This window comes from Antennarius striatus, chromosome 2 (assembly GCF_040054535.1).
Source record: "Antennarius striatus isolate MH-2024 chromosome 2, ASM4005453v1, whole genome shotgun sequence".
NCBI lineage: Eukaryota > Metazoa > Chordata > Actinopteri > Lophiiformes > Antennariidae > Antennarius > Antennarius striatus.
This window is the reverse complement of record NC_090777.1, coordinates 10,625,561-10,641,296: the sequence shown is the minus strand read 5'-3', so window position 1 is coordinate 10,641,296 and position 15,736 is coordinate 10,625,561. Positions and strand designations below refer to the sequence as shown.

The 15,736-nt window shown below is 43.9% G+C and overlaps 1 protein-coding gene across 1 annotated transcript in view; it reads left to right on the top strand.

Moving 5' to 3' along the window:
• The window catches only part of LOC137589474 (MICOS complex subunit mic25a-like), an 88,698-nt gene extending 74,052 nt beyond the window's left edge, over nucleotides 1–14,646 (top strand). Inside the window, exon 8 of the mRNA XM_068307263.1 lies at nucleotides 13,993–14,646. Within this exon, the coding sequence (XP_068163364.1) occupies nucleotides 13,993–14,010 (18 nt within the window). The 3' untranslated portion in view covers nucleotides 14,011–14,646. The remainder of the gene's footprint in view (nucleotides 1–13,992) is intronic.
• Nucleotides 14,647–15,736: the final 1,090 nt, after the last annotated feature.

The following is a 15,736-nucleotide window of genomic DNA, read 5'->3' as shown; positions in this document are numbered from 1 at the left end:
CAGGAAGCTGATTAGTAAGTGTGGCAGATACTGGATCTTGACAATATAATTTACTGATCTGAAGGTAAATGTAACACCGATAATTTAGAATAGTATTTCTATAATAGTGGTTGTCTTTGCAAAAAGGATGTAAGTGGCTATAGTGAATACTTTCTTTCAGAAGAGGTGAGAACATAGGGAAATCCTATAAGAATGGAGGTAGGAGCACACAGGTAGAGTACATATTTTGTAGGCGGTGTAATCTGAAGGAGATCAGTGACTGCAAAGTAGTGGTAGGCGAGAGTGTAGCCAAACAGCATAGGATGGTGGTGTGTAGGATGTGAGGAAGATGAAGAGCGCAAAGGCAGAGCAGAAGACAAAATGGTCAAGTCAAAGTCAACGTCAGCTTTATTGTCATGTGTACCATATACTGCATGCACAACATACAGCACAGATGAAATTGCAGTCCTCTCTGACCCACAGAGAGGACTGAACAACAGGCAGTACAACACAGACAGTACAACACAGACAGTACAACACACAGTGCAACACAGGCAGGGCAACACAGGCAGGGCAACACAGGCAGTACAACACAAGGCAGTACAACAGGCAGTACAACACAGACAGTACAACACAGACAGTACAACACAGTACAACAGAGGCAGTACAACACAAGCAGGACAACACAGGCAGTACAACACAGACAGTACATCAGACAGTATAGCACGAAGTATTAAACGAAACACAAGGGATGGTGAACATCTCCATACACTCTTTAATCCCGTAGGGGAAGTGACGTGTGCGTAGTCCCTGAGTTGATGGGGGGAGAGAGAGATAGGTAGTCAGGTGCTGGGGGAAGGCAGGGCAGTGTGAGGGTGGAGTTCAAGGCTATGGCAGGGGGCAGAGCAGGGAGGGAATTGAGCCTCCTGACCACCTGGTGAAAGAAACTGTCCTTGAGCCTGCTGGTTCTGGCCTGCAGTTTCTGCAGTCTCCTACCTGATGGCAGCAGGCTGAAAAGGCTGTGAGAGGGGTGTGTGGGATCACCTGCAATGCTCATGGCTTTGCGAGTGAGGTGTGTGTTGTAAATGTCTGTGAGGGAAGGGAGAGAGACACCAGTGATCTTTTCAGCTGCTCTCACGATGTGCTGCAGGGTATTACGGCAAGAAACGGTGCAGGCGCCGTACCACACAGTGATGCAGCTGGTTAAGATGCTCTCAACGGTGCCTCTGTAGAAGGTCAGCATGATGGGGGGTGGGGCTCTTCAGTTTGCGGGGGAAGTAGAGGTGCTGTTGGGCTTTTTTGGCCAGCGATGCGGTGTTGCGGTCCCAGGACAGGTCCCACAGGTTCCACACCCAGGAACTTGGTGCTGCTGACCCTTTCCACTGCAGCACCATCGATTGTGAGTGGAGCATGCTGAGTGCATGTTCTCCTGAAGTCCACAACAATCTCCTTCGTCTTCTCTACATTCAGATGGAGCTTGTTTTCCTTGCACCACATAGCCAGGAGGCTATCCTAATTTCTGTAGGCTGTCTCATCGTTGTTGTTGATGAGACCCACCAGAGTCGTGTCGTCTGCAAACTTGATGAAGAGGTGGGAGCTGGATGTCGGTGTGCAGTCATGGGTTAGCAGAGTGAAGAGGAGGGGGCTCAGTACACACCCTTGGGGGGCTCTCGTGTTCAGCTTGATGGTGCTGGGGTGTTGTCACCGACTCAAACTGCCTGTGGTCTCCCTGTCAGAAAGTCCAGCAGCCAGTTGTGTATGGAGGTGTTGAGTCCGAGCTGGTCAAGGTTGTGGATGAGCTGCTGGGGGATGATTGTGTTGAATGCTGAGCTGACCTGTGGTCCCGCTTTATGTTATTGTGTTTACGCACTTTATTTTGTTTCACTAATGTACTTGGTTCTTGTATTTTATAACATTGATTGAGGACAGTGATATCCTCTTGTTTTGGCATTTCTGTCTCTTTTATGTATGTACAATGCTGCTATCTTTGTATTGACTTGTTATAAACGTTGATGCTGACTAAGTGCACCTTACCCAAGACAAATTTCCCTGCTTGGGATAATAAAGTATATCTTATCTTATGATGGTTGGCTCGAATGGAGATGGTTCTGGTGACCGTGACATCCGTATCTGCCTTTTCACAGGTCTGACGACTCTAACGAGCAGTCTGTATGCTGGCGTTAGCATAACAGTGGTGTGGTCTGACGCCCCAAGGTGGGGGAGGGCACGGGCCTTGTAGGCATCTTTATGTGTTGTGAAGACATTGTCCAGGATGTTAGCTCCTCTGGTGGCAAAGTTGATATGTCTGTGTAATTTTGGAAACACACTCTTGGGGTTTGCATTGTGAAAGTCCCCCACCAGAATGAGGAAGTTATCTGGGTGGACTGTCTGCTGCTCACTGATGAGATGGTAGAGATCATTCAGTGCCTCACTCCTGTGGTTGCTGGAGGGATGTATACTGCCACCAGCAATATGGCAGAAAACTTCCTGTGCAGGTAGAATGGCTGGCATCTGATGATAATAAGCTCCACCAGAGGAGAGCAGTGTGTGCAAACCACAGCAGCGTCACGGCACCAAGCATCCTTGATGTAAACACAGAGTTCCCCGCCGCAGGTATTCCCCCCCTCGATGAGCACTCTGTCAGCCCGGTAGCACGTTAGCCGGTCCACCTAAATGGCACAGTCTGGGACGCTGTCAGTGAGCCATGTTTCCATAAATACAAAGACACAACACTCATCCACAGACTTAGATGATGATCAGAGCAGGCGGATGTAGTCTAGTTTATTGTCTAGTGAGCTTACATTGGCGAGTGTGATGGTCGGGGTAGCCGGCAAGTGAGAGCTAGCCGCTAGCCTAGCCCAGATGACGCATGTTCCACCTGTGGTGTTTCCACTGCGGGCTGGGTGCAGGAGTGGGGGTCGGTGATTGAGCAGGCCTCCGGAGCAGACCGACTCACGCAGCACTTCCGCGTCTGCTGGGTAAAAAAAAAAGTCCATAAAAGTTGTTCTGCGCATGTCGAACAGAAACTCACGGGAGTATGAGCGCCTTAGAGCAAGTAGACATGACGAAGACGGGCATGACAAAGATGGACTAACACATGGAGAGACAAGACACAAAAAACACGAAAAAAAAAACTATCGGGAGAGAGAGGAGCTGCTTTGTGTGCACGCGCCACCATCCTCAGCAAAAAAAAAAATGGTGGTGGAAGCTGAAAAAGAGTGTGTTGCATGACTTTTAGGAAGGAGCTATGACAGGCTCTGGGTGGTCAGGAGGTGCTTCCAGAGAGACAGGACTAGTACAGCTAATGTGATCTGGGAGACAGGTAGGAGAGTACTTGTGTGTGTCATCTGGAAGGAAAGTAGATAAGGAGACTTGGTGGTGGAATGAGGAGGTACAGGAGTGTATACAGGAAAAGAGGTTAGATAAGAAGAAGTGGGACACTGAGAGGACTGAGGAGAGTAGACAGGCGTATAGGGAGATGAAGCATAAGGTGAAAGTAGAGGTAGCAAAGGCCAAACAAGGGGCTTATGATGACTTGTATGCTAGGTTGGACAGTAAGGAGGGAGAGACTGATCTGTACAGGTTGGCAAGACAGACATTCAATTAAATGACTAGATGGTACAGATCCCGGGACTATGCATGGCAGGGGTGTCCCCCTCCCTGAGCCAAGCTTGCGCCTGACCGCATACCTTAGTAGAGGAGTAGCTGCTGCTTTACGACCTTGGTTAGCCACTGGGACACATCATAAGTTGTGTCCTCAGATCATGGAGTGATTCGGCCAGTTATCACAATACGCCCTCAGCTGAGGCAGGCCCACCACAGGTTGATCAGACCTGGGTGTGTGTCCCAGGGCTAAGCGTTTGGCTTGGCAGCCCAGATGGTGTTGCTCCTCTTCAGCCACAACCAATGGCTCGTCTGCTCTGCAGTATTGGCCAGCTCTTTGATGACCTGTCTGTGCGCCTGTCCCCTGACTCCAACCTCCCTAAGGAACTTTGCAGTCGAGGAAGCCACAAAGCCCCTACACCCCACTTCCACTGGGCGCACCCTCGCCTTCCATCCCCTGTCCTCTGCCTCAGCTATTAGGTTTCTTGCGTTTATACGCTTCTTCTATGACATCCTCCCAAGGAACTGTTAGCTCCACAATGAAGACGAGCTTGCAGGTGTTGGACCATAGGACGAGGTCCGGACGCAGGGTGGTCACTGCGATTTCCGGGGGGAAAAGGAGCTTCTGATCCAAGTCAACCTGCATCTGCCAGTCCCTGGCTGCATTCACTGGGCCCAGGTCAGCGTGTGGGGGCCTTGCCCTCTGCTGTTCCCCCTCCCGAACAAAGGGCGTTGATGGAAACCCTCTTGAATTTAACTTTATCAGCGATGCATCTGAGGACCTGGTTGTGTCTCCATGTATATCTGCCTTGAGTGAGGCTAGTTTTACAGCCCACCATGATATGTTTAAGCGATGCTGGGGTCGAGCACAGGGGGCATGCAGGGTCCTTTCCAAACCATAGATACAGATTTATGGGTGATGGCAGAACATCGTAAGTTGCTCAAAGGATGAAACTCAACCTGTTGGATTCCATTCCCCAGAGTTCGCTCCACGTGACATTCTTCTTCTCAACACCCTCCCACGTCATCCACCTGCCCTGCTTAGCTTGCTGTATGGCTTTGGAATGTCTAGTTGCTTCCTCCTGTCGACGCACCTCCTCTACAACCATAGTTCATCACTCAGCTGTGGATGCCTTTCGCCAGAGAGGAGTTACCATTCCAGAGCCAAAACCTGCTCTACCTTGCTGGACATGGCCCACTACTTCGTGGTGGAGTAGGGCAGATTTGGCATCTACGACAGCTGTGATTGGGGTCTACTTTCTTCCTGTAGCCAAGGTTGAAGGGGCACCTCTCACGACAGGGTCACGGGAATCAGTGAAGGACATCTCCAGTCTCACCTTGGCACACTTGAACTCTTCGATGACACTGGAGATTGGTAGCGACAAGACTCTGTTGCTGTAGAGTCCAACACTGCTGAAGCACCTGGGGAGTCCCAGCCACTTCCTCAGATGGGAGTTCACCAGCCTTTCCAAGCAATTAGCATGGCATATAGAGACCTCATACATTGTCAGTGGCCACAGGAGTCTGGGCAACAAACCAAACTTGAGGCACCGCAGCTTCAATTTCCCTGGTAGTGCAGTCTTGTCGATCTGCCACAAGCCGTTGGCTGTGTCCTGCCGCAGTTGCTCAATTTGCTGGGTGTCTCTGAGGTCTGCATTATACCATCGTCCGAGGCTCTTGATGGGCTTCTCTAAGAGTTTTGAAATTTGGTTCACCGCTGATGTGGGAATGCTCGCCGGTCAATTGGCCTTTAACGATTGAAATACTGTTTGACTTGCTTGGTTTGAAGTCCATTCAGGCCCATTGAATGTTTCCCTCGAGTTTCTGCAGCAGGCGTCTCGTACATGGTCTTGTTGTTGTAAAGATGGTCATGTCGTCCATATAGGGTCTAATAGGTAGAAGACGCAGGCCACTCTTGGTCCTCTCACCTCCCACTACCCAACGGGATGCCAGTATAATCAACTCCATTGCCATGACGAATGCCAGAGGGGAAATTGTGCAGCCCGCCATGATGCCACTTTCCAGATGCTGCCAGGTGGTGGTGCTGCCCTCCACTGTTACACAAAACTGGAGATCCTGCAAGTAGGTCTTGATCAGCTTCGTGATGTGGTCTGGTACGCCAAAGTAGCTGAAAACAGTCCACAAGATCTTGTGTGGGACTGACCGAGAGGCGTTGGCGAGGTCTAGAAAGACCCCATGTAGGTCCCTCCGTTCCTTTTTTGCACCTTGTATCTGGTGCCAGATCATATTGGCGTGCTCCAAACATCCTGAAAAACCCTGGATCCCAGCTTTATGCACTGATTTATCAACAAAGTTGTTTCTTTGGAGGAACATAGAGAGCCTTTGGGCAACAACACTGAAGAAGATCTTCCCCTCCACATTGAGGAAGGTAGTGCAGCAGGTTAGGATGATTAAGGATAGAGATGGAAGTCTATTGACAGGTGCTAGTCGTGTGATGGGAAGATAGACTACTTTGAAGAGTTGATGAATGAGTAAAATGAGAGAAGACAAAGACTAGAAGAGGTGGTTGTTGTGAACCAGTGTTATGACCCCATGGGTCATGTATTGTTATGTTTGTGTTGTGTTGCAGTGTCTCCTCTCTCCTTGGTTTGTGTGTGTGTTTTAATGAGTGAATTAGGAGCAGGTGGTGTCCGCTCGTTGGCTGGCTCGCCTGATTGCTGCCGCACGATTGGTCAGGGGGCGGGCCCCTGACCTATTTGAACAGCCCGCCGACTGCACTCTGTCTCCTCTCCAGCCTTCCCACCGCCAGGAAAAGCCAGCTTGATAGACTGATGTTGTGGTGTTAATGTGGCAATTCTGTGTTTGTAGTTTTTGGGTGAGCTAAAGCTGACTTTGCACATATTAGTAAAAATAATCTGTTGGATAATTGGAGCAGTTGGTAGGAGGGAGAAGCTGTTTTCTTTCAACCCTTTTCTCCTGTTTTGAGTTTACATAGTTAGGATAGTACCTTGTTATTTATTTCCCTTTTTCTTTTGTTAGGAAGGTAGGGTTGATTTAGGATATTTTATGTTTGTTATGTTGGCACCTGTTTCTCCCTATGAGGAAAATAAAACTGCTCTCTTTTTGTTTGAACTTGGCTTACTGTTGTCGCTGGCCTTTTCTTGTGGCGAGCGCACAAGCGTGTTGCGTCCAAGGTTCCCCTAGACTGGGGGCATAACACCAGGAAGTAGTAAAGATTAGTCAGGATGAAGTGAGGAGGGCATTGAAGAGGTTGAAGACTGGAAAGACAGTCGGTCCTGATAATATACCTGTGGAGGTATGGACATGTCTAGGAGAATTGGCAGTAGAGTTTGTGACTGGGTTGTTCAACAGGATTATAGATAGTGAGAAGATGTCTGAGGAGTGGAGAAGTGTGTTGGTGTCCATTTTTAAGAACAAGAGAGATTTGCAGAGTTGTGGCAGTTACAGAGGAATAAAGCTGATGAGCCATACAATGAAGTTATGGGAAAGAGTAGTTGAACCTAGACTAAGGGCAGAAGTGAGCATTTGTGAGCAGCAGTATGGTTTCATGCCAGAAAAGAGTACTACAGATGCAGTATTTGCTTTGAGGATGTTGATAGAGAAGTACAGAGAAGGCCAGAGGGAGCTGCATTGTGTTTTTGTAGATCTGGAAAAATGTTATGAGAGGGTGCCCAGAGAGGACCTTTGGTATTATATGAGGAAGTCTGGAGTGGCAAAGAAGTACGGTGGTACCTGTACTTACGAGATGTTCTACTTACGAAACGCCTCAACAGGAAAATATTGCCTCTAGTTACAAAAAAAATTTTGAGTTACGAAAGGTAAAAATACAGTATGGGATGCTGCTCGCAGCTCCCAAAGGTTCCTCAAAGCAACAATGCAATTCTTATAGCTGCTCTGCCATTGGCTATTACCTAGGTTCCTGGCATCCCATTGGCTAAGAGGAGGTCCCTCATTAGATAAGGTTTCTATGCAGCGTCCTCGTCATTCGGCCCTCCATCCATGACGTGTTCTGATGTTTTTACATAAATATATTAACTTTTTTAGTATTCGCTATGGAATACTCAAGTGACGGAGAAAAGAGGAAAATAAAAGTTTTTTTGTCCATAAAAAACAAAGCAAGAGATAATAGAAAAGCTTGAAAAAGCTTGTGTTTGGTTGATCTTGCCAAAGACTATGGCTGTAATGCATCTAAAATCACCACATTATTAAAACAAAAGGAAGTTTAAGCAGTTTACAGCATTGCGTGGGACTTGGAGAAGTTCATAAAGAGGACTGGAATTCACTCTGTTGTTCGGTATGGTGAGGCAAGAACGCATGAACCAAAGAGGGCAAAAAACAATTAGGACAGCAGTTAAAAGGTAAATAACCATCGTTTTTATTCTTTATTCTATGTTTTTTACGTTATGCACAACCCTCATTTATTGTATAATAATCTAATCGTAACATGTATTTGTTACATGTTTTGATGCATTTTTATGCTTTATAAAACATTTATGTCTGAATTTTGGGGGGCTTGGAACGGATTAGGGCATTTGCATGGAAAACGCTTCTCTACATAGGAAATTTTCTACTTACAAAATTTCTTCCAGAACCAAGTAATTTCGTAAGTAGAGGTACCTGTGTATGTTAGAGCAGTGTAGGACATGTATGAGGACTGTAAGACAGTGGTGAGGTGTGCTATTGGTGTGACAGAGGAGTTCAAGGTGGAGGTGGGACTGCATCAGGGATCAGCTCTGTGCCCCTTCTTGTTTACTATGGTGATGGACAGGCTGACAGATGAGGTTCCACAGGAATCTCCATGTACTATGTTTGCAGATGACATTGTGATCGGTAGTGAGAGCAGGGAACAAGGTGTAGGAGATGCTAGAGAGGTGGAGGCTTTTCCTGGAAAGGAGAGGAATTAAGGTTAGCCGCAGTGAGACAGTACATGTGTGAATGAGAGGGACCCAAGTAGAAGAGGTTACAGGGAGAAGAGATCAAGAAGGTGGAGGATTTTAAGTACTTAGGGTCAGCAATTCCAGAGCAATAGAGAGAGTGGAAAGAGGTGAATAAGCATCTACAGGCAGGATGGAAGAGTGTCAGGTGTGATGTGTGATAGAAGAGTTTCAGCTAGAATGAAAGGAAAGGTGTACAAAACTGTGGTGAGACCAGCAATGTTGTTTGGTCTAGAGCAGTGGTTCTTAACCTTGTGGAGGTACCGAACCCTGCCAGTTTCATATGCTCACTCACCGAACCCTTCTTTAGTAAAAAAAAAATATATAAAAAAAAATATTCAAATTTAAGACATAAGAATATGTTTTACTGGTGTATTTAATGAATTGTGCATTAATGTCACCTTTTTCAAAGAACAAAACCAAGACAGTGCATGAACTCACATGAAATTACCTACCTGAAAATCAGTGTGACTTCTGCTGTTGTTATTGAGAGACCAGTTCAGATATGCGTTGCTTCACCTTGGCAAGTGCCACTCTTGTGTCATTTTCACAGTAAAGTCTGTTTCTTTTGTTTTCCATGCAGCTTAAGGAAGTGTTCCTTTATTTTTGCCAGTGCGAGACTAGAGTTGCTCAACTTGACATTGCAAATCATGTGGGAAAGCTGACTCCCATCACGTTCCCTTATGAAGTACATCTAAATTCACATTGTACATATTTGTCCGACCACTTTCTTTTTTTGCTCAACATAGTTACTATGAATTAAAATATAAAGCAATCAGATGACGTACCATCATGATATTCATAAATCGACTACTGAAGGCGCAAAATACCATGTAGCACAGGTAGGCTAATAAGTGTATCGTAATCACCTGCAGCCAGTGATGGCTAAGGGGGGAGTGTCATCACAAATTGACACGATGTGTCGAACGTACACAGTGATTTGTGTATGTTCAGCAAAAACACCCGACACATTATTTCCACATCGTGTCGGGTGTTTTGTCTTGACCTCCATCTCCGCCGAACCCCTGAGACCGACTCACCGAAGCCCTTGGGTTCAATCAAACCCAGATTAAGAACTACTGGTCTGGAAACAGTTAGATGGAGGTAACTGACTCACTGTGGCATCCCCTGAAGAGAAAAGCCAGAAGAAGAAAAAAAATATGTCAGATTATCTCTGTACAGTTTTTGACATACAGCCTAAAGGTGCAAAGAAAAAGTAATTGCTTTTTTTCTGTTTTTGTCTTTTCATCCCATTATAATTGTGATATCAAAGAGAATGAAGAGGATAAAGACAAGTAAAACAGGACAATTATAGTGGCAGTTTTACGTCATAGCTATGAACCCGTTGACTTTGAGATGAGTGCAACAAACTGAAAAAAAGTTTTAGAGGAGCACTAATTTCTTGTTGCTGGTAGTTAGAGTAATAACATTATAAGAACATTCATTCATTTTCCATAAACCAAGAACACCAGCAAGTGCCTAAAGCAGAGAAATTCAGTTCACGTAAGATTAAAAAAACAATGCGAATGCTGGCACCATTTTTGGTGTGACCACAAATAAGACGAAAGCACAAAGGAAAAAAAAATCTATACATAAATTAGTCAGTTACAGTAATCCTCGTTACTAGCGGTTAATGCATTCCAGGACCCGTGAAAAATGGAATTGCGCGAAATAGCGACAAACTATTTATTTTATTATTTACAGTAAATTAAAAGTTTATGAACCCTCCCCATACTGATATTGAATCACATATCTGTGTTACCTTTGTCCCATACTCTTATAGATTGTTTAAAGCAATTCTGTTTCACTGAAGTGACAGCATCTGTATCAGCTACTGGCTGACAGGGATGCTGTCAGCCAATAGCATGTGCGTATGATATCACTTGACTACTAAAAATCTGCCATGCAGTGAAGCCGTGAATCTTAAAACGCAAACAAGCGAAGGATTACTGCACTGAGGTTTCAATCATAACATCAGATTGTCATGTGCAGGGTAAGGAGGGACACCAGTGATTTGTAGGTCTACCTTGGATCAAGCCTGGGAACACCCCAGGATGAATTGGAATATGTTTGAGATGGACCCATGCCACACTGCCAGCCTGGGTTTGGTTTGAATGCATGGAGCATTCCAGATGCTACTCTCTAGGGACTTTTACATCTCTCTGGACGCATTTTCAAGCAAGATAAGAGCTGCCTACTTTCTCCAGAAATGTTTTCTGAAGGATATTAATTTCAATCTTTTGTACGTGATTATATTCTCTAATTCGCTATCCAAAGTCAATACAAACCAGACATCCTCATTCATCAGGCTGTTCCAGGAGATCCTATCCATGAATATCTCAGAATGAAGTGGTGACATTTGTATGGATAATTTGAAAACAGCTCGCAATGTTCGACATCAAAGAATCTGGTCCATGGACTTCCACAAAACCTGCCGCTGGACTCTTCATGCGAAATAGGCCTTCAAAACACGGCAAACTCAGTGATGGTGTTAAAGGATATTACTGTAAATGATGGGTAATAGCTTTTATTTCCAGCACCCTGGAATAAGCCTTGGATAAAAATACTTATTTTGAATTTTTGGGCACCTTGTCAGATGTGAGAATGAGGTGAATACAACTACATAAAAAGGAGTTTTTTTTCTCATCCCACATGTTGTGATTTTTAAAGGTCAAGACTCACCTCCTCATGACTTAAAGTTTGTGAGTCAGTATGTGCGTGAACACATACTGACTCACAAACTTACATTTTTGAAAAGTATCCATTGCTTTATTCTTTCATGACTTAAACATTAAAATAATGTACATAAAGAATTGAAATACAAAACTGATAAAAATGCCTTTTTATGTTGCATTCAAGTCATTATAGTGTAGACTGCAATAGTAAAGCAATGCCTCCTACCTTGGAGACAGTCAATTTAATCACCCAAGGGTATAACCTTTATACTACTGTATATTGTACTACTGTATCTACTGGTATTTTTCTCAAAAACACTATTTTGTATTTCAAACAGGTAATTTTGACCGCTACTAAGTGCATGGTGCCAAAGCTTCATTCATATTGGCAAATTATCATATTGCTGGCAAGATTGTTCACCATCTTCTGTGAACCAAGGTGTCAGCTCTGTCGAGTACAGTCAGTTGCTTTGGTTTCTGAATTATTTTTGGTTATGACATTGAGGGAGCACTGCTTTGATTAATCTCATATATCAGGAAATTAGGCTTAGTACACTGCAGCACTCTTTGAAGTAGGCAAGGTTGTTAGTTTGACAAATCTGTCCACCCAGATCTACTTTGAAATACTGTAGTTCCTGGTAGCTTTTGGGCAACTTCAGCTTCCATTGTGGCCCTTAATACAGAAGGTTGTGCTCTATGTGGGTTTTAGAAAGAAGCTTCAGTTTCATGATAAGGTTCCTTTTCAGCAATAATTTTAGGTTATAGAGACATGCAAATATCTAAATATCACTGTGCTTTCCACTTTGGTTTTGAAGCAATTAACAATTGAAACATCTTATTAATGCAACTAATACCACGCCCTGTTTAATGTGCTTTCTGTCATTTTTGCCACATTCCCATTTCTCTTGCTCTAACGGGACAAGATTAAGTTTGTTAAACATCATTGGCAAAACAACATGCAAAAACACGTAATGTATCAAACATGGCTAATAAACTTAGCAGATAGGCAGTGACTTTTATTTCTGTCCATTTCTAGATAATCTCTACTAATATGTCTGACCTTTCAGGTATGGTCAAATAATCCTGCAAAATAGGCCTGAAACATGGACTTCCTGAACTAAGAGCATTTCAAAGGTCAGAAGGCGTTGCCTGATTGCAAAAGGCACTTCAGACGTAGCCTTTCAAAGCCAAACCACAGGTTACAACTTCCATTCATCCATCTTCAACCCCTTATCTGGAGCTGGGTTGGGGAGGCAACCATCTCAAAGGGATTTTGCCCATACGTCCCTCTCCCCAGCCACCTCCTCAGCTCTTCTGGAGGGATTCCGAGGCGTTTCCAGGACAGCCGGGAGACATAGTCACTCCAGCGTATTGAAGGTCTACTTCTTCGTTGGTCTCCAAACCGGACTCCCTCCTAACCCTGGCTGCGCCTAGAAATTCTGTCCATGAAAAAGAAGAAAACTGGTGATAGAGGGCAGCCCTGTCAAAGTTCAACCTCCACCTGGAACAGGTTTGACTTACCAGTAGCAATGCAAACCAAGCTCTGGCTTCGACTATACAGGGATTGGACAGCATTCAACAAAGGGCCCTGTACTCCATAGTCCTGAAGCACTCCCCACAAGATACCATGAGAGACACAGTCAAATGCCTTCTCCAGATCCACAAAGCACATATGGAGTGGTTGGGCAAACTCCCACGAACCCTAGAGCACTCGATGGAAAGTGTAGAGCTGGTCCAGTGTTCCGTGACCGGAATAAAAATCGTATTGTCCTTCTTGAATCCAAGGTTGAACTCTTGATCTTATCCTCCTCTCCAGTACCCTGGAATAGACTTTCTCTGGGATGCTGAGGAGTGTGATCCCACTATAGTTGGAACACACTCTCTTAACAAACTAAATTTAACAACTAAAATAACAAGTCCACACAGTTCGTCTTCCTCCAGAATAAGGGAATAAATTAGCGCCATAAAATGCTTGTTTATAAAAGAAATTAGATTTATAACTGTACATCTCATCCATACAGCATAAAGACAGAGCGCTGGAAGAAGGGAAAATATCTCCAGAAATAAGACAGCTTCTAGCTCTAGCACCCTTATCCCTCCTACACACGCGTCGCTCTTCTCCTTTTACACCAAACGAGGTCGGTTTCTCCAGAGTACGGCTTCGCGATCAGCGTCCGACTTTACATCCATTTCTCTGGGAGGCTGAGGAGTGTGATCCCAATATAGTTGGAACACACTCTCTGATCCAGTTTACAACTTCTCACTTTGAATTAGCGACCATGAAAATAAAGCTACAACATTAGCTGCAACAATATCAATTAAAGAAAGGCAATGGTTTCCAGATAAGAGTTTTAGGGCTGTGTTTAATCAAGGGCAAATAATTAACCCTTTACATGATAGTCATTGAAATACTTCAAAGAATTCAAATTTCAAAAAAGCTTCTAGAGACCGTTATTGGAGGATATAATGATAAGTATTTGCTTGGGTAGCAGATTTGCTCCAAATGTAAAAAGCCTATATGGTAGATATAATTGTTAAGAATTTCCTTTGATGGTTGTAAGATGTATTTCTTTAACATTCCCAGCATTCCTAAATTATTCAACCAACAACATGCGACCAATAAATAACAAGATTAAACTGGTTGAATTCACTTCTTTCTGTTTCTTAAGTAATGACAACTTTTACCAGGTCTGACCTTTTAGTTGTGTTTGTCTCAAACATGGACAGCCTCCACATCTAAGAGTGTCTTAAAGGCCAATCGTTGTGACAAGATTGCAAAGGGATGAATTCTTAACTGTTTTTCTCTTTTTTTGTTTTAGAATCTGCTCCATGGATGAAAAAAAGAAAACAGAATCAAAGGAGTTATTCAACCAAGGCTTTCACTTTGGCAACGAGAGCAGCGACTGCCGTATTCCTCTTTTAAAGTGAGAGAGTGTTGATTTGGTTTTTGCATGACTCATTTTTAATGCATTCTTTTCATGCTATTTATTCTCAGAGTCATCTGTATATATAATGCTATTCTGCACAGCTACAGGGAAGCGTTGAATGAAAAAATGGTGTGTGTGTGTGTGTGTGTGTGTGTGTGTGTGTGTGTGTGTGTGTGTGTGTGTGTGTGTGTGTGTGTGTGTGTTAGATCAATGAGTCAGTAACCTTTTTCATTTAAACAGCAGCAAAAGGTATTTCAAAAGTTTGAGTTTTCAAGATCCTCTTAGGGTCATTCTTCTTTCTAAATGTGAGATTCAATTTATATCTGCATCTTGTTTGAAAAAGAGAAAGTACAGTATAGCAATACACATGTGAGATGAATGCAGTGCATAGGGTCCATATCTGGTTTGATCGTTGACTGATGTAAGAACTTAGTGACTAGTTTTATTGCTTTACATTTTATGGTTTTGTATTTTTTAACAACAAAACAAAAAAAGGCTTAAGTAACCCTAGTCATGACTTGTGATGTATGCATTTATTAAACTACTTGCTCCATAAGCTGTCTCGTTTGTGTCTTTGTCTTTGTTGTTGTTTTTTTTACCTGTTTTTTGGTTCTAAGTGATTGAAACTAATTTTTTAATCAGCAGCCTTTAAAAGTGGTATATTTCTTGTATGTTTATATTTAAATACAGTTAACCCTATGAGAGACAACCTTTAGAGGGCTGTGCATTTTTACTGTCAGCATTTTAGCTTCAGGGAAAAATGTTAAGAATTAAGAGGATAGGGAAGGCGATTTCTACCCTGAAACATGCTGGAATTCCATGAAAGGCGACTGAAGAGATAGAACTTCAAATTATTTTTTCAATATTTTCTAATTTACATTTTAATGAAGTGAATTTTTGAAGGGGAAGAAGAAATTTTAGTGGCTTTGTGGACTTTTTCCTGGCAGTTTGACAGGAACAGAAGGAAGTATCCCCTGCAAGCAACACTGAGGTGGACCCAGGTGTGTGATAATGCACTTGGTTGACTTAATGTAACAATTTTGACTGAAGTGGCTACATTTTCTCTGCTCGGGGTAATTCTTGAGTTGTGGCCTTCAATTCTACAGTGGAGCTGTGGTAATTGGCTTGCAGTTAAACTGGTAATGTTCTGCTGCTATGCACCACACACACATACACACTGTCACGGCCAATCTTAATAAAAGAAATGACACAGGGGTGGAAGAAGGAAGGTGGAGGATGCGATCGTGCAAATGTTGCTACGGCAACAGCAGCAACCAGGGCTGGGAGCTGTGAGGTCGCAGATTAGAACAGAGGAATAGGAAAGACGACATCCGGCGCATTCAAATGCGTTTTCTGTCTCCCTGTTGATCCCATGTCATACCCAATTACCACTGCAGCAAGGGGAAGGAGGGGGAATCGGGATGCAGGGAGTCTGGGATTGTACAGAGAATAAAGAGGGAGAGTAGTTTTGTGTCTGCTTGAACCTTTCAGAGAGATGCTACATCATATGCGTAGGTGAACACCTAGATATCTCCGTTCAGAAGTGGAAGGTTTTTTCTGGAAAACTTCTCTGCAACTTCAGACAATCGTTATGACAGGTTTCAGTGTGTCACAAGTTCTCAGAAACATGTTTGCG